Source organism: Mirounga leonina, unplaced genomic scaffold (assembly GCF_011800145.1).
Source record: "Mirounga leonina isolate KUSES-001 unplaced genomic scaffold, KU_Mleo_1.0 Mir_197, whole genome shotgun sequence".
NCBI classification, from domain to species: domain Eukaryota; kingdom Metazoa; phylum Chordata; class Mammalia; order Carnivora; family Phocidae; genus Mirounga; species Mirounga leonina.
The window spans coordinates 6,733,614-6,756,066 of NW_023270494.1; the positions used below are offsets into that span (position 1 = coordinate 6,733,614).

A 22,453-nucleotide genomic window follows, 5' to 3' on the forward strand; every position below is an offset into this window, starting at 1 on the left:
ATTGGTTTGGGGGGGTAAAATAATATTACTTTTTATGTATAAAGCACACATATATATATAAATATATAAATATTACTTTTTATGTATAAAGTATATATATATATATATATTATATATATATATATATAAATGTCATGGGGAAGGCAATTAGGAAAAAATGTCTAAAAAGGCTCATTGAGGGACAACAATGAAAAAAAAGGTGAAGAAACACTGCTCCAGTCAAACAGAACTAGTAATCACTCCATATATAGCACCCATCTTCTGGTTCTGCCACCCAGAGGGCCCTCCCCATTTTTCCAGATGTCCAACAAGGAAAAGCCCAAGCTCAAGGGCTTCCTTTTCCAGGAAACCTTCCCTGATCCCTTCAACAGGAAATCAAGTCTCCCTCTTTATGGAGCAAAATAGCAAGTCATCCCTCCTCTTACAGCATGTCTTTCTACATTATACGGAGTTATCTCTGTATTTGTCTTTGACTTCCAGTGGACTATAAACTCTTGGGGGCAGGATGTAGGTGAATTTTTGCAATTTTTTTTGCAATTCATTTTTGCAATCTCTGCTGTGCCTGGCAGAGGCTCGTAGCTCAGTCCAAATGTGCTGAATGAATGAATGATCCCTACTGGCAGGTGGTTGCTGGGAGGGTTCTTTGGGGTCCTCTTTGCTTAAGGGGAGCACTTGTCAGAGTCCTCCTAAAGCCTGCCTAGCACTTGTACCCTCCCGTCTTCCCCTATGGTCTGCTGTTATGGACTGGGTCTGCCTGCTCCCAGATAGAAGGTTCCTGAAGGTAGTCAGTGCTCTTGCCCCAAGTAGCCACAGAAGCCGAGCACAGGGCCAGGCACACCCAGGGCTTCACGTGCAGGCGGGGAGCCCGAGTGATGGCTGGGGCTGAACGAAGCCTCACCGAGCCAAGCTGCATGATGGCGTTGACGTAGTTCTCATCCTTCTCCACCTTCTTCCGGAACCGGATCGTCTGCTCCAGCTCCAGGGGGTTCACATCCTTGGGCCAGCCGCCCTCAACATGGTTAATCCCCCGGGTCTCCATCTCAAACCGCTCCGTGTTGGCCTGAACAAAGAGCCGTGGGTGAGAACATGCTTGCCCCAGGTGTAAACATGAGGACATTTCCGCCAACCAGGATCGCGGGCCCCCTGCCCCTCCGGGGCCCCAAACACACAGGGATGGACCAATGAGGTGCTTCTGGCCAAAGCCATAATTCTGTCAGGTTCCAGCAAGGAACTTTCTGGTCCTCAGATGGTCACTGGTAGCCACGGAAGTGCTGCCCTACAGAGCTAGCCGCTTCGTGGCCGATGCCGCTGGCTGTAGGAAATCCAATTTTGACTCTACATAAACCCTAATGACCAGAGGAGTCCACCCATCTGTTCTGTGCGGTCCCAAAGGAAAAGAAGCAAATGAGCCTGCTCTGCCTTACCATTAACAATGTCACGGGTATTGAAACAGGGAAATGCGGGCGCCTGGGTGGCTCAGATGGTTAAGCGTCTGCCTTCGGCTCAGGTCATGATCCCAGGGTCCTGGGATCGAGCCCCACATCGGGCTCCTGGCTCAGCAGGGAGCCTGCTTCTCCCTCTCCCTCTGCCTCTCTCCCTGCTCATGCTCTCTCTCTCTCTGTATCTCTGTGTCTCAAATGAATAAATAAAATCTTAAAAAAAAAAAAGAAACAGGGAAATGATGTAAAGGTGGGGATTGCTCTGCCCGTTCTCTGTGGCAGGGAGGATGGTAGATACAGATGTAGTTTATCCCTTAAACTTGTCGCTTTGCCTCCTTTCTATTCCCACCGCCATTTAAAAAATTGTGGTAAAATACATATAAAATGTACTATTTTAACCATTTAAAAGTGTACAATTCTGCGGCATTAAGGACCTCCCTGATGTTGTGCCACCATTGCCTCCGTCTAGTTCTAGAACTTTCTCATCACCCCAAATGGAGACCCCAAACCCAGTAAGCAGTCACTCCCTTTCTTTCCTTTCTAAGCCAGGGCTCACAAAAGCAACAAGTCTTCACGGGCTGGAGACCCTAAGGCCATCCTGTTTAGTTGGCTACTCCGAGGACAGCATCACCCCGGTCCCTGTGACAGCAATCAGCTCTGGGAGAGCAAGGAACTCAGTGCGTTTGAACCGTGAGTTACTGGAACCACCCATGAAGTGTTTTTGGCCAAACAAGTGTGATTTTCACCGGGTTGATTTGGGACATGACCAAGTGGCTTCTCTCCTTCAAGCTAGTTTTCTCTCAGCGGCGCTTGCCGTAATCGAGGCGGCTCACCCACCCGCTTTAGACAGGCAGGGAGCTCGAACTGCAACATGACGCTCCGCTCTCCTATCATGGAGGCCCCTTTGACTAGAACTTTCCGTTGCACCCTTTCCTTTTCACAAGCGGGACAGGTGCCTGTAGATCCGAATCCCCACTCTCTCAGTTTACCTCTCCCAGCTGCACTACATGCCTCAGATGACTCTAGTTAAAGAGTCTTAGGGGGTAAGACCAGAGCCCACGGGAGAGTGAGCATCCTGAGTCACATTCACCTGGCCTGGGGAATGGCTGGCTCGGGGTCTTTTCCTGCCCCTGGGCACCATGGTGGGTCATGGGGTCATTCTGCCCTCATACTTCCAGCATCTGCACTGGGCCACTCTAACTGGCTACCAGTCACCCAGATGGAGTCACCCTGTCCTCCTTACCACCCTGGCTGGCCACCCTGCCCAACTACAGCTCCACCGGCCCAGTGCCCCAGGGCAGGGCCCCACCTCGTGTTCTGACATGCTAGTGGAGCACTGGATGCCCGTGTCCACCGGGTTCCGCTCCACAAACTGCTCGGCCAGCTCGGGGTTGGGCGGGATGTCGATGTTCAGCTCCGCCTGGCGGTCGGAGAAGTTGCATTGCTTCCCGAACTCGCTTCGCTTCTTCACATACACGTACACGATCTCCATGGTCCCGGCAGCTGCAGGGGGACAGAGGGAGGGTGTGCAGTAAGGGGCCCCACCTGGCTGCTTCCCCGTCCCCACGGGCCTCACCAGGGTTGGCTCCAGATTCCCAGTCTGGTGGAGGGGACGGGTCCTAGGGGATTTGTTCAGAAGCCACATCTGCATTAAAAAAAAATCATGTATTGAGTAATGACTACGCGCATTATCTGGTTCCGTTCTTGCATTTGCCCTCTGAGGTGGACAATAGCATCACCATTCTACTTTGGAGGAATCTCATACTTAGAGATGCTCTGAGTCCCCTGCCCAGGACCACATGGCTAATAAGGGGTCCAGCCACTCTGCCTGACTCCACGGCTCTTACTCACTAAATGATAGTGTTTACTGAGCTAATATGGTTATTGGGGGGCAGGAAGAAATATTGAGGCGATTATGTTGGACTAAATCCCCTGCCACACACTGGACCTGGTCATACAGCACACGGATTTGAGAGCCCCAGGCCCCCCTGGAAACTCCCACCCAACCACCTGATTGTCCACAACTCCCTTCCCAGAGTTCTAGGTTACTGGACTCTACCCTCCGCCACGCCCGGGGGCCCCACTGGAGCCTCTTCCCTCTACATCACTCCAACCACGACGGGGCTGGGAGTCCTCCGGAGAAGGGGAGAGAGCCAGCCCACTTCCCAACAGGCAGAATAGTTGAGCCTTTGAAAGACTGGTCACAAAGGGTGCAGTGGGGAATTGGAAAGCAGGCTGGGCTGGGCGCTGACCTCAAGGTCTGGTCCTGCCTCTCCCTAGCTGCTTGACCGTGGCTAGACCACTCAGTCACTCCAACACCTGACGTACTCAGGCTGCAGCACAGCTGGAACGCAAGGTTCCACCGCACGGATGCTAACCGGAAGTCTTCGAAACGCAGTGGGCAGTTCCCACAGATGGCTCTTCTCTTCACTGACCCCTGTCACACCAGGAGACTCTGTGGGGTCTGAGAGCTCCTTGGTGACTTCCATGGCTGGCCAGCTGATGAGGTCTATAATACCGTACTGTGGAGGTAAGCACAGTCACCCTTTGTGGCCACACCTAACTCTTAGAAAGCGTGTCTTTGATGGCAGGTTCCCCAGAGCTCAGACTGTGGATCTGTGAGGCTCCTGGGACTGCACAGAGCCCTTGGATGAGTGGGTGGGAGCCATGGAGAGGACAGCTGGACAAGAGCCTTGCCATGATCGGATTTACAACAGAAGGTCTTTGGTAACCCAGAGTTTAGGTTTTTGCCTGTGAGCAGGTGTTGCTAGCTTCGAACTGAATGGGGACCTTGTGGGAAGGTACTTGGAGGACATGGGTCCTGCTTTCAGTAAAACCCACAGACAAATGTCCAAACTTAGGAAACAGATGAAAAATGCAAGAGATGCTAGGGGAGTCCCTCATTTTACCAAGCAACATTGTACTGGAGTTTTTGCCCAAGAATGCCCTCTGGGGCACTCAACATGAGTCTGTTTTTTTTTTAAAAAAAAAGAAAGCTAATTACACAGAGTTTTCTAGGAATTTATAGGTTTTGTGAATGCCAGACTTCATGCCTTATATATAGTTTCCATTCTTTCACTTACTCATTCAGCAAACATTTACTTAAAGCTGAATAATCAAGAAGGCGTGGTACTGGCATAAGGATGGACATATGTATCAATGCAAAGGCATCGAGAGTTCAGAAATAAACCTTTATATTTATGGCCAACTGATTTTTGTAACAGGTACTAAGGCAGCTCAAAGGAGAAATGATGGTCTCTTCAACAAATGGTGCTGGGCCAACTGGGCGTTCACACGGGACAGAATGACATTGGACTCCCTACCTCACACCACACACACACAGATCAATGCAAAATGGATTGCAGGCCTTAATGTAAGAGCTAAAACTATAAAACTAAGGGGGAAGAACACAGGGAAATCTTCATGACCCTGATAGACCAGATTCCTTAGATAATGGCATCAGAAGTATGGTCCATAAAAGCAAACACAATAATAAATTGGACTTCATTCAAATTAAAAACTCTGCACCTCAAAAGATAACATTGGAGCTCAGTTGGTTAAGCCTCCCACTCTTGGTCTTGGCTCAGGTCTTGCTCTCTAGGTCGTGAGATTAAGTCCCGTGTTGGGTTGCACACTGGGCGTGGAGCCTGCTTAAGATTCTGTCTCTGCACCTCCCACTCCCACCTCACATACACATGCTCTCTCTCTCTCTCTAAAAAAAAACAAAAAACAAAAAAACCAAAAAACATAACATTAAGAAAATGAAAAGCCACAGACTTGGAGAAAATACCTGTAAATCATATCTGATAAAGGACTTGCATCCGGAATATATTGATATCTGCGGGTCCCGAGTGCTGTGAACAGCAGTTTGCAGGTACCTTCACTGCTTGCCCCCACAGCCCCCCAGATACAATTCTCATTTTGCATATGAAGAAACCAATGCCCAGAGAACTTAAACACCTTGTCAAAGGTCACAGTTCTTAAGTTGAGGCAGAGCCAGGGCCCAGGGCCGTCTGGTTCTAAAGCAGTGATTCTTAACCTTGGTTATAGGTTTAGAAACTCCTGGAGGGCTTTATAAAATCACAATGCTCAGGTTAAACTGCAGACAAATGAAATCAGAGTCTCTCCATGGGATATTTCAAACTCCCTAGGTAACTCCAGCGTGCAGCCAGGGTTGAGAACCCCCGACTTAAAGTGAGGGTTCTTAATCTCTCAGCCAGCATGTCTCAAACCTGGGATGTTTGTTTGCAATATGGAGATTCCCAGGCCCCCTCTTGCAAATGCTGACCCTGTGTCTGGGGTGGGGCCTGGCAATTTGTTTTTTCTCAATTTCCCCAGATGAATATTATGACCAGAGATGTGTCTAATCTGCCTCCCCTCACCTCCAAGGCTGCAAGGACCCCGACCAATGGGTCCTGGCTGCTGGCCCCTGCAATAGAGGGCCATGAGCTGTACGACAAGCCAGGAGCATGTGCCTGGGGTGGCCTTGACCTTGGAGCAGCTGAGGCAGGGGCGAGGGGGTGAGGGTGGGAGGGTTAACTTCTAGGTCCCTTTACATCCACATCCATTGTTGCTCCAGGACAGCGCCGCCCAACCCACTCCCAGCCCCAGAATGGCTGGACCTGAACCAGACTTGCAGAAAACAGGATTTTCCCGCCCTTTCTCACGGTTTGGAAACTCTCCTATACCAGGACAGGTAGAAGCGACGGCTTGGACAGCAGAGGGTGGGAAGAGAAACACAACTTGCAGGAGGTGGCCCTAATGTGTTCATTCTACATGGGCAAGTGTTGAAGGGCCACAGGGCGGCGCCGGGGTCCCCAGAGTCACGGGCCGCCTGGCTCTCCCTCTGTGAAAAGACAATTGCTGAAAAAGCCAGCTCTCTGGAGACACAAGGAGGTTTAAGAGCATGAGGAAACTCCAGGGGCACAAAAATAGCCTCTTTAGCCCAGATCATATTTTAAACAGCTTTGCTTTCCTTCTTGGTGCCTCCCAAGACCAAGCCAGGAGCGAGAACAGAGGCATTGTTTTCTATCTGGAGGCAGACAGAGGGGACATTTAAAGGCTGGCCCGGTGACGGGAAGACAGCTCATTCAGGGACCCAGAGCGGGCTCTTTCTCACAAGCTGGCAGGACCCAAAGATGAATAGCGGGGTCAGCGTGGGGGTCTCAGGAGGTCTTTCCCCGCTTGTGAGACAAGCACCACTGGCTGGGCTTCCCCGGGCCCTGCTGTCTGTCTGCAAAGGGGGCTTCCGAGGGGGGTGGGGGCGGTACTGCTGCCCTTTGGGAGTTTGGGGAGGGGGCCCCCACCCGTGGGAACCTAGAGACCCAGGGGCAGGCAGCACTCTGCTGGGAGTCTCAAACACAAGAATGCACAGGCCTGGAGATGTGTGAGTCTGAACATCAAAATGAAGACTGTCTCCTATGTCCCAGGACAGTCGGATTGGAACCTTCACCAATTGTGCTCGTGTGCAATGACCTCTTGTGCAATGACCTCGAGCAAAGTGATTCCTGGCAAGAACCTCCCTGACTTAAGAGAAAGTGTGTTTTCCAAGCTCGGGGTGGGACTGAGGGAGGGGTGGCGCTGCGGAGCTCAGTTTGGGCGCTTAGTAGGGAGGCAAGAGGGGGGCGGCTGCTTTCCCTCCGTGCTGGACTCCACCTAACATAAACATGAGAACATTTTCCTCGTCCTCGTGGTCCCTGGGAGCCCCCCCCCCCGTCTTTGCGCCTCTGTGTGACACCTGGTCGCTGGGCAGAGGAATGCAGGTGGAGAGCTTCCTTCCCTCTTTCTTATGTCTTTGTGCACCTTCTAGAATGTGGGGTCCTAAGGGACTCATTTGCTTTCAAATGAGGCAGATCTCCCTAGGAATCCACCCGGCCCCTACCAGGGCATCCTACCAGGGCAACCGAGGCGCACTGGGGTCAACCTGGGGTGAGCTCCAAGCACGTGGAGGATGAGGCCAGGCAGAGGTGGGAGGAGGTCCCCAGGACTGAAGGGTGCTGCGCTGGTGTTTACCTGCTCTCCCCACTACAACACTGTCTCCTTGAGGGCAGACTATGGACTTTTCCCTCAGCCCTGTCCCCAGCGCCTGGTGTAGGAAAGAGCCCAACACTCCCTCTGTCCCATGCCGAGTACCAGCCGGGTCCTGGCGTTCTCCCCTAAAACTCTCTGCCCCCTCCTCTTCCACTTCTGATCAGAAAAACAAAGCACAGCTAGGTAAAGATGTGAGAGGGGGAAGCACAGGGTCTAAAAGCCAATAATACACTTCTGTGGTTCCAGAGATTGTGATAAACTTTGAACGTGTTGCAGGAAGGTGAAACTAAATGTGTGACCTTGAGCATGGTATCCAATGGGCATAAGAATGTCCCCCTCGGGTTAAGGAGTAAATAAAGCCATGCATTTAGGAGAGCTGCCGCCTAGTCAGTGATCAATAATTATGAATTCCCTTCCCTCCCCTATCAGAAAGCCCACCTCCCGCTACTCCAGCCCAGATTGTACTTTCCAGCCAGCCAGCTGCGAACCCTTTAGAGGTCTCCCGCCCCTCCAGGAGACTGGTGGATCTGGACCAGACTGACTGGGAGCACGGGGTGTAGGAGGCTAGGCGACCAGAACCCGCAGGGTCCTGTGACTCAGAGTACCGAGGGCAACCCGGACGGATGGGGCGGGGACCCCTGGCACCCACCGTCCGGTGGAGCTACCCCCGCAGGCTGCCCCCACGAGGAGCTTCTTGCGCCATCGCTGATTACTACCCTCGGGGGCTCCCCGTTTCACTCTCCTCTCCTCTCAGCCTTCGACTCCTCCCGGCCCCCGCGCCCTTACCCTCGGTCTTTTCCTGTCGCCGCCAGGCCGCAAAGGGAGCACCTGAGCCCCAGCGCCGACCCCAGCGCTTCTCAAACGGCTCAGACCCGGGGAGTTTACCTGTTGCCTAGCAACCCTGGGCGGGCCGGGACGCGGGGCGGGGCGGAGGGCGCCCCGGAGCACGTGACCGCCCATCCCGCAGCATCCTGTGGGGGGGGGGGTCTCCCGGAGTTAGGAGAAAAATTAACCACGTAAGTCAAACACCGGTGATAATAAACGTTTGTGGGATCTCTGCCGAGGTGCTTGTCCAAGTCTACAAAAAATGCATTGGGCAAGATCCTGAGAACATGCGAATTACTGTAGTAAGCGCTTCGGAAGTCCTGCGCCCAGGGTGGGATGCCCGGCTCTGCTGTCTATTTGCCTGTGGTCTGGCAGGTTGTCTTACTGCTCCTTCCTTCGGGTTTCTCGTCCCACTCGATGGGAATTAAACCTCCCAGTCTCCCCTGTGCTACCCTATTCCCCGCACATTGTGTAAGAACCAAGGCTGACTACACACACAACCAGGACAGACACTCCTGGACAGCAGGGGCTGGGTGTTTCCACAGCTTGGCTGGTGGTTGGCACATTGTAAACATGTATTAAGTGTTCACTGAATGCATGAATGAATAAAATGAAGTTCCTCCTGGGGCTAAGGCAGTGAAGCAAGATAATATAAACTGGAAGCAGGGGACTGGGGGCTAGCACGCAGGGGTTTGAATCCCGGCTGGGTCATTTACTAATCATATGACTTCGGGAGAATTACTTTCCTTTTCTAAGACTCGACCTTGTTCATCTACAAAGTGGGGGTACAGTGACAAAACTGGGAGGCCCGACTGAGACAACGAGGCAGAGTGCCCGGGCTGGTGCTGATAGCAGAGTCTGCACCCAAACATAAGCCAGCCCCGTACTTCCCACCACAGAGAAGCAGGCTAACCAAGTTCAGGGATGGGCGCTGGAGATCTGGACTGGGGTAGATAGGAGACGTGTCAGCCAAAAAATGGGATTGGGGGTCAGAACTGGTCCTGAAAAATGGTGATGAGTTGCAAGGCAAGGAGTGGGGAGAGCATTCCAGATTGGGGGGAGGGCATGGTGTGTGGGAGGGAGGGGTGGTTGCAATGGAAAAAGATATTCTGGGGAGGGGGATGCATCATGGTGGTGGTAGCTGACAGTCCCTGTGGGGGAGAGAATGAAGGAGGAATTTGCAAAGGTCAGCTGGGGCCAGTTTGTGGTGGTGTGCCGAGAGGCAGGCTAAGGCACCTGGATTGCTTCCTGTGGGTTTTTGGAGCTGTGAAATCACAGGAAAGAAAGCAAATCTTCCCCCACTCTGGTTCCCCAATTTCTCCATAAATGTGTCTTCACCGCTACCCACCTGCCTTTAACTGGGCAGGTGCAACAAAATTCCCAAGATGGCACTTTGCCCAACCATACTAACAAGCCCCCCAAATGGCTGCCACCAGCCCCCCTCCCCTTGGCTCCTGTTCCCACCTGTGCCTCCAAGCAAAGGGCTCTCTTGCGGTGGGCACTGAGGGCGGTGATGGGGGCTGGCTGGGTGCAGGAGGGTCTGAAAGCTCCACTGAACTGGCTCTGTGCAGTCAGAGGTGAATCAGACCCCAACAAAGCATCCAGAAGAAACAGATCGGCTCCACAGTGGAGCATTGGCTGGTTGGGACTGGAAACATAGACATCCTCCTCCCCCTCCCCCGAGCCCTGGAAAGCTAAGACCCTCCGCACACACATTATTCCCTGGGTGGGGAAGTGGGGCAGTGGGTAGGGAAGAACAGGGAAATGGGAGAAGTTGAAGGCATCCTCCAACTACCTTTCTCATATTATTGCAATGCTTTCTTACAGGTTGCCCACACCCACCTGCACTCAGAAGGCCTGCATGCTTGCAATGGCCTTGGGCAGCTCTGTTGTCTGGCAGAACAGCCATCACCCCTGGGCAGGCCCATGTCAGCCGACCTGGGAAGCCAGCATGAGGTCATATAATTAGGAGAATGCCCAGGCATCCGGATAAAAACAATTTTCAGTGTCTCTCTGATTTCTGCCCAATCACAGGTGAACTGGCTACTGAGATTCTTTGCTGAGAGCAGCCCCTGGCCGTGGCCTCCCCCCGCCCCCAGGCCAGTCCACGATCCATTGCACTGCTGTCCACCCCTTACTATTCTTTTTCCGATTTTTTTCTATTGCAGTAAAATACACATAACACAAAACGAATTGCCGTACTCATATTTAAGAGCGTTAGTTCAGTGGCATGAAGTATATTCACACTGTTGTGCTGACATCACCACCATCCATCTCCAGAGCTTTTCCATCTTGCATAACTGAAGCTCTATACTCATTAACAATAACTCCTCATTTCCCCCTCCCCCAGCTCCCAGCACCCGCAATCCTACTTTCTGCTGCTATGATTTTGACTACTCTTAGTACCTCATATAAGGAGAATCACATATTGCCTTTTTGTGACTGGCTTATTTCACTTAGCATAATGTCTTCGAGGTCCATCCATGTGGTAGCCTATGTCAGAATTCTCTTCCTTTTTATTTATTTATTTATTTTATTTATTTTTTTTAAACTTTTTTTTTTTTTAAGATTTTATTTATTTATTTTTTGAGAGAGAGAGAATGAGAGACAGAGAGCAGGAGAGGGAGGAGGGTCAGAGGGAGAAGCAGACTCCCTGCCGAGCAGGGAGCCCGATGCGGGATTCGATCCCGGGACTCCAGGATCATGACCTGAGCCGAAGGCAGTCGCCTAACCAACTGAGCCACCCAGGCGCCCAATTCTCTTCCTTTTTAAAACCGAATAATATTCCATTGTCTGTATAGATGGCATTTTGTTTATCCACTCATCTACTGACGGACACTAGGGTTGCTTCCACTTTTTACGATGGTGAATAATGGTGCTGGGAACATGGATGTACAAACATCTCTTCCAGACTGCTTTCGATTCTTTTGGGAGTAGAATTGCTGGATTCTGGGGTGCCTGGGTGACTGAGTCGTTAAGCGTCTGCCTTCGGCTCAGGTCATGATCCCGGGGTCCTGGGATCGAGTCCCAGGTTCGGCTCCCTGCTCAGCAGGGGGTCTGCTTCTCCCTCTCCCTCTGCGACTCCCCCTGATTGTGCTCTCTCTCTCTCAAATAAATAAATAATTAAAATCTTTAAAAAAATTGCGGGATTCTATGGTAATTCTATTGACTTGATAGAATTTCTTGAGTTTTAATTTTTTGAAGAGCCACCATACCTTTTTCTACAGCAGCTGCCCCATTTTGCATTCCCACCGATAGCGTAAAGGGTTCCAATTTCTCCACATCCTTTTAGGCTGCAGGTTTAAGAAGAAAATCAAAGACATTTTGTAGATATTTACATGATAAGGGAGAAAACAATTCCCACACATTTTTGATTAACAAAATTCAAACTACTATATTGAGTCTAATTTTTCTGTCATACAGATCTATTAATAAGAATGGAATTCTTTTGGGCACCTGGGTGGCTCAGTCGTTAAGCGTCTGCCTTCGGCTCGGGTCGTGATCCCAGAGTCCTGGGATCGAGCCCCACCATCGGGCTCCCTGCTCGGCGGGAAGCCTGCTTCTCCCTCTCCCACTCCCCCTGCTTGTGTTCCTGCTCTCGCTATCTCTCTCTCTGTCAAATAAATAAAATATTAAAAAAAAAAAGAATGGAATTCTTTGACGGGAGGACAACGCTTTAACTGAAGTTCAGAGTTAGTGTTCTCTACTGTCAAAATCCGTTGCAAATATTTTATTTAAAAAAAAAAAACCATTGAGGGGCGCCTGGGTGGCTCAGTTGGTTAAGCGACTGCCTTCGGCTCAGGTCATGATCCTGGAGTCCCAGGATGGAGTCCCGCATCGGGCTCCCTGCTCGGCAGGGAGTCTGCTTCTCCCTCTGACCCTCCTCCTTCTCGTGCTCTCTGTCTCTCATTCTCTCTGTCTCAAATAAATAAATAAAAATCTTTAAAAAAAAAAAAACCATTGAAAAATATAAAAGCCCTACTCACCAGCTATACACGGCAGCAGGTCAGTTGAGGCTCGCCGGTGGTGGTAGTTTGCTGGCCTCCGTGCTGAGCAATCAGTGCACTTTGGAAGGGGGAAAATAGACATTTGAAAGAGAGAAGAAAGGAAGGGAAATGCTCCGGATCTAGGTATACCTGTCGTGGGCACACAAGGCGCCCTGAGTGTTGTTACATCAGCAGTTTAGAGCCAAGAGGCAGCGATATTGCCCCCGCGGCTCTGAAATCTGAGACCTTGAAGCTTTGGAAGAGGGAAAACGCACCAAACAGCAGAGTTTAGGAGATGAGTCAGCTTTGGAGCAGGGACCCACTCTGTCGCTGCCCCCCCGTGGCTAAGGTGGCCCTGAATGACTGCCTCAAACACATGCCCGTGTTCCCGGCAGAGGCTCTGCTGCTTACAGAGGGGGCCTGATGGAGTTCATTATTTTCCCTCTGGGAGTGGGCTCCTGGGTCTGGGGTGGGGGCTGTTCGGAGATGTTTAGAAATGGTGAGGCTGGCAGGCGACTGCTTGCTTGGCAGAGAGGCCCATTCACCCCACTCCTTTCCTTGGGTGAGAGATTGGTGCACCCAAGACAGGAATGCAGGTCGTGAGGTGACACACGTGGGGACCCAAATCGCCCTTGAGCTGTGGGCGCTCTCATGTGGCTTCCTTCCTACTTCATGCAGGGCCCACCTGCAGCTCAGGTCTTCTCGGCAGATCCCAGAGATGATGAATGCCCTCAAAGTGAATCTCATTTGAGTACTGAACTACAGTTACCTTAAAAAAAAATCAGATTTGGCGGGGGTCGGGGGGGATGGGGGGGAGGCGCCTGGGTGGCTCAGTCGGTTGAGTATCTGGCTATTGATTTTGGATCCGAGTCGTGAGATCGAGCCCCACGTCAAGCTCTGTGCTCAGCGGGAGTCTGCCTGAGATTCTCTCTCTCCTTCTCCCTCTGCCCCTTCTCCCCTCTAAAATAAATAGATAAATCTTAAAGAAAAATCAGATTGGTTTCTCCATTGCTCCAAGCCTTTTTCCCACTGCTCTCGGTCTCCTAAGACGAGGGAGAAAGGCATCTGTGCTGCTAGATGTGTGGGGGGGCCACTCCTATTTCAGAAACGCCCTAGTTCTGATGCTCAGCTTTGAGGGATGAGCAGTTCCGAGTCTGGCATGTTCTACTGTACAGAGCCCTCTGTATCACGCCTCAAGTACTCCCAAAGGATGCACAAACTGCCCCCTTCAGGAAGTTCCTTGAAATGCAGTCAATTCTGGGAGCCTAGGCTGCCGCACGGAGGAATTAACAGGGCACAAAGCTGCAGACACCAAGTTGGGAGTCTGCCCTGCAGGGTGCAGAGCATCTCAGGTGCCCCTGCCCAGAGAGGCACCCCATGGAGACAGAGTTTAGGTACAGAGTGCAAAGCTCGGGGAGCCATCAGCTGGGGGAGGTGGTCCGTCTTTTAGACCTTGCCCCGAAATCCCTGAGATTTGCGGGGACGCCCTCCGGCCCATGGCCCAGCCGGCAGGGAGCGTGCGGGGACCCTCGTTATTGCCGCCGCGGAGGAAGTTAGACAGACCGCACGTTTTAGTACAAGTGGTTTATTTCTTCCCAGGCGAGGGCGCACATGTATCAAGCAGAGCCCACCTGGCTCCTTCAGGGACCACCCAAAGGATTCTAGTTTAGTTTACATGCATTAAAAACAACGCTACGGTTGCCAACAACGAAATGTTAAGAAGCAACATCTTGACATCGCGGGGTTCCTATCTGCATGCGACGTGGCCATACACAGACATGTTTATGGTACACGGTACTTCTAGGTTAACACAGGTGAGGCAAGAGTCCGGGCTGCCGTGGGGCCCTGTTCTGTCATAGAGGCTTGGCTGGGCGCCGAGAGTCGCTCTGCTGTCAGCGTTCTGATGGGAAAGGAGCTCTTCGAAAATGGAAACGGAGCCCTTGTTCCCAGCCAGGTCACCCCGTGTCCCTGGCTTTGGGTGTGCAAGGCTGCGGGGGGATCAGTGTTGTGCATTCTGAGTTGACAGGAGATAAGAAGCACCAGAGACCCTAACCCTGGATCCTCAGCAGGCAGGATGGTGGGTCACTATTTCCTCCTGGCCAACAAGCTCCTTCTCACCGAGCACGTGCAGCTCAGGGGCCCAGGACAAGGGGATGGGTACAGGGTTGGGGGGATGAGGGAAGAGGCCTGTCTCAGGTCAAGACATGACCCCCCCGCTTTGCCAAAACCTTTAAGACAAACTTGCTTGCAGACAAAAGGGAGAGGCAGTTCACCTGGCCAGTCCCCAGAACAGGGGAGTGTGTTCAGTTGTCCCTCTCAGCTTCTTTTCTGTCTTAAAGGGCCTCCCTCCTTGAATGGGATGAACCCACATCCCCATCAAGCAGCAGCTTGGGACCGCAGGTCTCACTGACCTGTTCCTTGTTTAAAAATCCTCTCTTCCTCCAGATCCTGAAAGAACTGGCTGATGCCAGCAAAATCTGCAGAAGAATGGGATACAACCCAGGGGGAAGGCATGAGCCCCAAATCTCTTGTAAAAACCGGATGTGCTCTGAGTTTCAATTCTTTGGATAATCAAAACATTTAAAACACTTGGGGTGGGGGAGAGTTAGTGTTGCTTTCAAAGTGTCTATTAATACCTGAGACTGTCCCTATCTGTAGTGAACCAACTCACAGCATCGATTCTGGGATGGAGGAGAGGCAGTGGAGGGTGGCAGAAGGCGGGTGGACCGTGGTAGCTGTCACCCACGTTCCCGCTGGGTCTCCCTGCGGAAAGCCTGCCGGGGATGCAGCTGGGGCCCCCCCAGCCCTGGGGCCACCCCCTGCACGGCTCTCCAACACCTTCAACATGGCCGAGCACCCAGGGGTACTGCCGGTGTAGACAGGAGGGCAGAAGAGGGAGAGGCTGTTCCGAGTCATGGTTCTTGTCTGCCTGGGCCTTGGGTCAGGAATCTCAGCCGAGCTCAGGTGGATTCTCCCTGAATCGCGGATGCCCCGCCGCAAGCACAGCGGCCTGCCAATCCCGTGGCCCTGCACCCAGCCTCCAGGCGCCTTTGGTTTCTATTAAAGAAATGCAGCTTGTGCTGGAGTTCGTTAAAAACCAAAACGGATCAAGGAGGCAGGAACCTCTGCAGAAAGTGTGTTAGGCTGGAAACTCATTCCCGTAGTGTCTCAGGTGCTCGTCCGCCACGGACAGGTAGGTGGCCCTCATGCTGGGAGAATACTGTGGGAGAGAGGAGGAGGGGTACGGTCAGAACAGGGTCACACGGTACAGTTAAACTGGACGCTGTGCTCACAGAGGTGCGGGAGCTTCTCGGGGAGTGTGAGCGGGGCCAGTCTTTGTCACAGGCATTGTGGGGACACTAGAGTGCTTGGGCAGGCTTCGTTGTTGGCGACGCCCCCAGTCCTGGGGCCATCAGGACGCCTGGCCCCCAGCCTCAAATGCAAGACGCACACACAGACCAGTCACCCTCCCCCTACCATGGCTGCTCTGTCCAGCCCAGGGCACACCACCGACACCAGGGACAGCATCAGGGCGCACCTAGGCACTGGGGAGCCCGCCTTGTGGGTAGGTTGACGGGACAGTCCCCTAGATTCAGAAATCCACGTTCAAATCCCAGTTATGCATCTTACTCATCCCATGACCTTGGCTAAGGCTTTCCAACCCCTGCGAGCCTCAGTTTCCCCATCTGCAAAAGGGACCCAAGAGCCGTCGGCAGTTACAGTGAGAGGATGGGTTGAATACTACCAGACAGGCGAGACCCCTCACACGGCGGTTCTCAAACTTGGCTGTGCATTACAAACACCTGGGAGTCTAAAAAAAAAAAAGTCCTGATGCCCGGGCCATACCCAGCAGTATTTTTTTTACTGAGGTAAAACCCACATCACATAAAATTCAGCATCTTAAAGGGCCACCAGCATTTTTTTTTTAAAGCTCTTCCAAATGCAGCCAAGTCGGAGAAGCAGTGACCAGACGCAAAGTAAGTTCTCAACAGATGTTAACTAGCTGCCACCTGAAGCAGGAAGACAGGACGCCCCACATTACCACTCTCATATCCCAGGACCTGCTTCTGCGTTTCTTTCTTTTTCTTTTTTTTCTTTTTTTAAAAGATTTTAATTTATTTGACAGAGAGAGCGAGAGAGCACAAGCAGTAGAGGGAGGGAGAAGCAGGCTCCTCGCCGAGCAGGGAGCCCAATTTGGGGCTCGATCCCAGGACCCTGGGATCATGACCTGAGCCAAAGGCAGATGCTTAACCATCTGAGCTGCCCAGGAGCCCCTGCTTCTGCATTTCAAACGGGCTCCAGATGCTGCCGGTCTGCTGACTTGGAATAGCAGGGTTCAGCAGGACCCTGAGTATCTCCTGGCTCCAGGGAAGGTTTGGGGGTTCAGGTCCAGGCCGTTCACACCAGAGGGGGAACATGTGCTCCCAGCTGGCGGGAGCTCAGGGGTGGAGGTGGGTGCTAAACTCTCTAACCCAGCAGTTCTTAACCAGGGGTGATTTTGTTCTCCAGGGACATTTGGCAATGTCCGAAGGCATTTCTGGTTATCACAACTGGGGGGTAGGGAGGGGGGAGTTACCAGTATCAAGGGGGTAGAGGCCAGGGATACAGCTAAACATCTCACGGTGCCCAGGGCAGCCCCCTCTTCCAGAATGACCCGGCCCAAGAATAGTGTGGAGGGTGAGGAAGCCTGCGTCAGACCCGAGGTTCTCCATGGGGCTTCCCGGACCTGCAGCCTCAGCTTTACTGTGGACGCGTTAGAAAGGCAAATCGCCCACCCAGTCAGAAAGGTGGGGGGGGGGTGAAGCAGGTGCCTGTGTTCCAGCAAGTCCTCCAGGCGATTCCGATGCACACCCGCACGTGAGCATCTCCTCGAAGCACTATTTCCCCAACTTCCTTGATGAAGGAGGATCCCCTGGCTGCTCGATATGCTGAGAACTTCCCAGGCGCCTTCCCGGGATCGTCCACTTCAGGGAGTATGGAGTGAAGTCCTGGTATTGGTATTTTTAACAATTGTCTGGGTCATTTTTGTCTGTCAAGTCTAGGACATGGTGCCTGAGAGGACACAGGGGTTCCTCGAAGGTAGAGCTGGGTGAAGGCACGTTTCCAGCCAATGGGACAGGCCATCCATTCCGACTGCCTTGCATGCTATCACCCCCCATGGTGAAATCCCAGTCTGTTCCAGAGATGGGGCTGGCAGAGGGAGCGATCCATCCAAACGTCACACTTGCCACTCACCCAGTACAGAGCAGGTGCAGGGGGAGCGTGGGGAGCGGCCAGCCATGCTGTCTATTGGGGTGGATGTCCACAGCCTCATGCTGGGGGTTCCTTGGAAAGCAGCCACCTGCCAATGCCTCTTCTCGCCCCTTGCATGGCAGGAGGTTGCGGGGGGGCGGGGGGGTCCGCCCTGGGGCAGGTAGAGCTGGGTGGGGCAGGGCAGCCAACTTGGCCAAAGCAGTGAGAGTCCTGGGCAGGTCTTAACTCCAGGGAGAAAAGTGACCTCTGTCCTTGAGCCTCTCAAATAAAGTCAGCTCTTGATGATCTCTGCTAATGGCAAGGAGAGTGGCCTGGGTCTTTCAAAACAGAAGGTAATCCCAAAACCATTTTTATTTGGCATCACAGTGCACAGAGTAATTCTTCATTCACAGCAGCAGATTTCCCCCTCATTATGTTTTGCTCAGATTATTATTAAAATCAATCTGCATTCCTGGGTCTATAGCAGCTAGGGGGAGGAAAAGGGGCCCAGGAGGCTTCTGGGTAGAGAAAGCTGGGTTGGGATTTAAGAGGTGCCTACTCAGAACGTTGGCTCCGACCAGCCCCCTGTCCCTTCCTGAGGACCCCAGGAAGCGAGGGCTAGGCCTGGGTCTAGGGCTGTGCATAAAAGGATAGCAGGTGAGGCGCTCTGGGCGAAAAGAGCAAGGTGGGGTGATGGCGGGAAAGATGGGGGACTTGTCAACCACGGCGCTGTGGACATTTGGGGCTGGATCATTCTTTGTGGTCGGGCTGTCCTGTGTGCGGTAAGATGCTGAGCAGCATTCCTGGCCCCCGCCCACTAGATGCCCGTAGCACCTGCCCCCCAGTTGTGACAACCAAAAATGCCTACAGACAGGCTAAGTGTCATCTGGGGGCAAAAGTGCCCTTGAGCGAGAACCCCGCTCAAAGGTGTGGCTCAAGTACCACCTGCTGCACAGGACCTCCTCAGACCCCACAGTGCAGCAGGGACAGCTCCCCCCTCCAGGTCCCAAAGCACTTATTATTACAGGAGCCGCTTTCTTGAACTCCCCCACCCCGCCCCCGCCCCGGCAGGTTGCGCCCTTGCTGAAGACGGGGGCTAGGTCTCCGCCTCTTTCCCCAGAAGCACCATCTGTGTTTGGGGCTGACTCACTGGATGTGCCTGCCTGGTTCTCAGGGCCCAGGCATGTGTCATCGACCCCGTGTCCTGGAGTCCCCAGTGCTTCTAGTTCAGCAGCAGGATGGCCCCTTCCAAACCCCCTGAATTCAAACGCCTTGTCCAGCCAGGGGGAAGCAGGGGCGCCCTCCCCGATAGACAATTGGCTCCAGAACTCTGCTGCGTACCCATCCCCATCGCAGACTTCTGACCTTGTTTTCCAACCCCCATGTCCATTTCATATAAATACGGTAGCTTGTGGAGAAGGTAGGTGGAAGAAGGGGGTAAAATAAGCAGCTCCCTCTTAGAGCACCTGCGCCCACCCCCCCCACATTTACAGTGACTGAGATTCCAACGCTCGCTACCATCGTGTGTGCTGTCACCATCCCCATTCCACAGGTGGGAAAACTGAGGCACACAGAGGTGAAGTGCTTGTCCAAGGTCACAGAGGTCATAAGCCATGAGCTGGGTGTGAACCCAGTCATTTGGCACAGGAGTCTGTGTCCTTGAACTCCACAGTTTACTGTCTCTACTTGCAGCAATGTCCTCTGGGAGAGGACAGAGCCTTTTTCTCTCCGACGCGACCCCCTCACGCCACCGGCTCCTGCCCTGACACAGCGTCTCGGTTCCCCGGCTGGAGGCGGGCGTGGGCACGTTCCTAGCGATGGCAAGAGCTGAGCGGGTTTGAGGAAGGCTGGTGTCCCAGCCACCACTGGGGCTCCAGCCCAAAGCCCAGGGTGAAGGGGTTAACACCGTTGAAAACCCAACAACTTCCCTGGAGCAAAAAGGGATGCTCTCTCTTCTTAGATTATTTACTTTAGCAAACTTATCACTATAAACCATTTCTCGGTCCCTTTGAGATGTATACAAACGTTTTTAAGGCTAAATCGGGCTCTGCCAGCTTTACAATCCAGGAATGTTCTCGTAAGGGTCTGGAAGGCATCTCACTGGAAGGGAGGCATCAAGGAGGACTGCCCCCATCGCTGTGGCAACTGGGGACTCCCTAATTAGCATGGACTTAGGATGGCCTGGTGTGACAAAGGTGCTGGGTCTTGCATGGGGACAGGCGTGCCCTGGGGTGAGCTTTCTGTCTCTGCAATGCCTTTAGCGGACTGCCCGTGACGTGTGTGGCAATCTGGTCCAGTAATAGGACCGTATCATTTTTTTCTACCTTTGTGGAGGGGATTCACTGGATCGGCAGGAGGTCTTATCTTTTTAATCATTCCTCTACAAGGGCCACAGCTGTGATTTTCCCCGGAGAGCCCAAGTTACCGTGGGAGGAGGGGAGCCTCTTCCGATGAGGGGCACGTTCTCGTAGCGTGGGTTCCCGCCAAAGAGCATGGCCTGGTTCCTGCAGGGGTGGAGGGGAGAGGTCAGGAGGGGGAGGCGTGGGGGTGGGGGCGGGGGTGCTCGGGTTTCTACAGGAGGGGCCCGTGGGTGTGCATGTGCGAGCAGGGGGATGCAAACGGACCACGGGAGGGAGCGCGAGCGGGAATATCAGGGAAAGAGCGCTTGGGGAGGCCCAGGGGAGAAGCAGCGATGGGGTGCCAGGTGCCAGGAGCAGCGTGGCCTGGAGAAATGCAGCTCCTGGGCCCTGCGATCTGCTCTGAGGGTCTGTGGCTGTGATGGGGGGACCGCTGCTGGCCTTTGATGTCTTCCTCCCAACCGGGCTCCCTGGACCCAAAGGTGCTATCCTCGAATCTAGCTCCCCGAGGGCTAGGCGGGGCGGCGCTGCCCCAGCTGCGATGTGTGGGGGCAGGTGGGGGGGGAGGCCCGGGGAGCCCCCGCCGTACATGTACTCTGAGACCGGGGCATTGGAGATGGTCTGAGCCGGGGGCTGCAGGCTGGTTTGGCTGCCCAGGCCGCTGCTGTAGCTGCAGAAGCTGCGGAGCTGCCCCCGGGGCGGGTTGTGGGCGGCGATGCGTCGGGCTTGGGGGTTGAAAGGGTCATCACTGTCGATGTCATCATAGTCTCTGTCCCTAGAACAACACACAGGACACAGCCGGCTGTGAGGGCTGAGGCTCGGAGGCCGAGCGATCCTGGCCTGCTTCCCAGTCTTTGCTCCCAGGACTCTTCTCTGGCCACGTGTCCCCTTCAGGTTCCTGTAAAACGCGGTCCTCTGCCCTGCCTCACACAGATCACTCCACCAGTTCCCAACTCATGCCCACCTCCTCCAAGCAGCCCACCATGCTGACCCCGTCAAATGGACCCTCCCTGCTCTGCTTCCTTTTGTCGGATCTATCCATAGGCACTGAAATACCATCTCATTTCTACCTCCTCAATGAGAGTGTAGGTGTCCTGCTAATAGTGTTACAGGCTATCCTTCTTCGTATTCTGGGGGTGCCCCTCCAGCACCCAGAGCCCTCATTATCTCACACCTCAAAGTCCTACAGAGGAAGAGACGACAAGCAAGGGATGCCAGGTTGCGGTATGACAATGTTACCATCCTCAGGAACGCTCCTGCCCCGGCCCCTTGGAACCTCCTTTTGGGAGTCTGTCTGGACTCTCAGGGATGCTTCTGCAGCAATCCAGCCAGCCTGTTGGGGCTGAATGCCCGGGCCCCCTGCTGCCATCGTTCGCCCCAGATCATCAGCTCCAGGCTCAATCTCAGAGCAGAGGTTCCTGCATGCTCCCCCAGGAAGCCCCCGGGCAGCCCACCTGGTAGTAAAGTGCTTCCAGGCCCTCGGCCCAGCGCAGATCATGGTGGAGAAGGCCAGGGCGGCCAGGAGGGAGAAGAGGCCGAGGTACAGCAAGCCCTCGATGCCATCATAGCAGATGCCAGCAAGGGCGTCCAGGTAGTCCTGCAGGAGGAGGAGGGACACGTAGCTGGAAGGCAGGTCGGGGCACAGCCTGGGGTCTGAGCGCGTCTTGGTAGCCCGTCTCCTTGAGCCTGGGCCTGGGATCGCCTACTTTTCCCCATCCCTGGCACTTTGTACAGCCTGTTAAGGGTCCACACTCTGGGGCCCAACAGAAGCGGCTTCTTGGGTTCACTCCATGAGCAGGTGCTGACCACCTACTATGTGCTAGGCATGTGACGGTTGCTCTGAGCGAGACAGACACAGCTGCAGGGTTGGGGGGCCAGGAGACAGGGGACATTTAATCTAAGACCAGCATGGCAAGAAGGAGTGGATTGTGCCTGGAGCAGATGAAGGAAGGGGACAAGCGGGGCATGTTCAGGAGAGAAAAAAGGCGAGCAGGAGACAGGATGGAGTGGTGTCAGGTCACGCTAGGCCTTGCAGGCACGTGAGGAGTTTGCATTTGATCAGAAGGTGGTGGGATGTGATGGAAGGGATGTGACCCAACTCACTTCTACAATGATCACTGTGGTCGCTGTGAATGAAAGGTCATGGGAGGTTAAGGGGGCGAGAAAGAAGGAGGGGGCAGTCAGGAGGCCACGGCTGTCACTCAGGGGAGCAGGGTTATGCTTGGATCATGGCAAAAGTGGGGAAGGAGAGAGAAGTGGATGGATTCAGGATACATTTGAGAGTCCAGAGGCTAGGATTTGCTGAGGGATTGGATGTGGGTGGTGCGGGAGGGAGAGAGGGGTACATGTTCTTGGCTCTGAAGTCAGAGTGCCAGGGTCCAAAGCCAAGCCCTTGACTTGAGGGCTCTGGAAACTTCAGTGAGCTACTTTATAGATCTATAGATATATACATATATAAATATCTATCTATCTATCTATCTATCTATCTATCTATCTATCTATCTATCTATATCTATCCATCCATACATGCACAGTTTCCTTACCTATAAAATTGCCCATGAAATAACATGTATTTCACGATATA

General features: G+C 53.3%; 2 protein-coding genes across 4 annotated transcripts in view; both read right to left on the reverse strand.

Annotated features, from left to right (window-relative positions):
- DNAI2 (dynein axonemal intermediate chain 2) overlaps window positions 1–13,637 on the reverse strand; it is a 36,224-nt gene extending 22,587 nt beyond the window's left edge. The window contains exons 1-5 of one of the 3 annotated variants that reach the window (XM_035026118.1): window positions 12,281–13,637; window positions 11,510–11,587; window positions 10,137–10,232; window positions 2,749–2,942; window positions 899–1,060 (exon numbers count right to left, since the gene is read on the reverse strand). In XM_035026118.1, coding sequence (XP_034882009.1) covers window positions 899–1,060; window positions 2,749–2,942; window positions 10,137–10,232; window positions 11,510–11,540 — 483 coding nt within the window. In that variant the 5' untranslated portion in view covers window positions 11,541–11,587; window positions 12,281–13,637. Of the gene's footprint in view, window positions 1–898; window positions 1,061–2,748; window positions 2,943–3,015; window positions 3,085–10,136; window positions 10,233–11,509; window positions 11,588–12,280 lie in introns of those variants that run through there. The other 2 variants (XM_035026119.1, XM_035026120.1) reach the window with 2 other exon arrangements.
- A 212-nt stretch (window positions 13,638–13,849) lies between these two features.
- TTYH2 (tweety family member 2) overlaps window positions 13,850–22,453 on the reverse strand; it is a 36,795-nt gene continuing 28,191 nt past the window's right edge. Inside the window, exons 11-14 of the mRNA XM_035026122.1 lie at window positions 21,324–21,466; window positions 20,459–20,644; window positions 19,938–20,016; window positions 13,850–15,500 (exon numbers count right to left, since the gene is read on the reverse strand). Of these exons, the coding sequence (XP_034882013.1) occupies window positions 15,420–15,500; window positions 19,938–20,016; window positions 20,459–20,644; window positions 21,324–21,466 (489 nt within the window). The 3' untranslated portion in view covers window positions 13,850–15,419. The remainder of the gene's footprint in view (window positions 15,501–19,937; window positions 20,017–20,458; window positions 20,645–21,323; window positions 21,467–22,453) is intronic.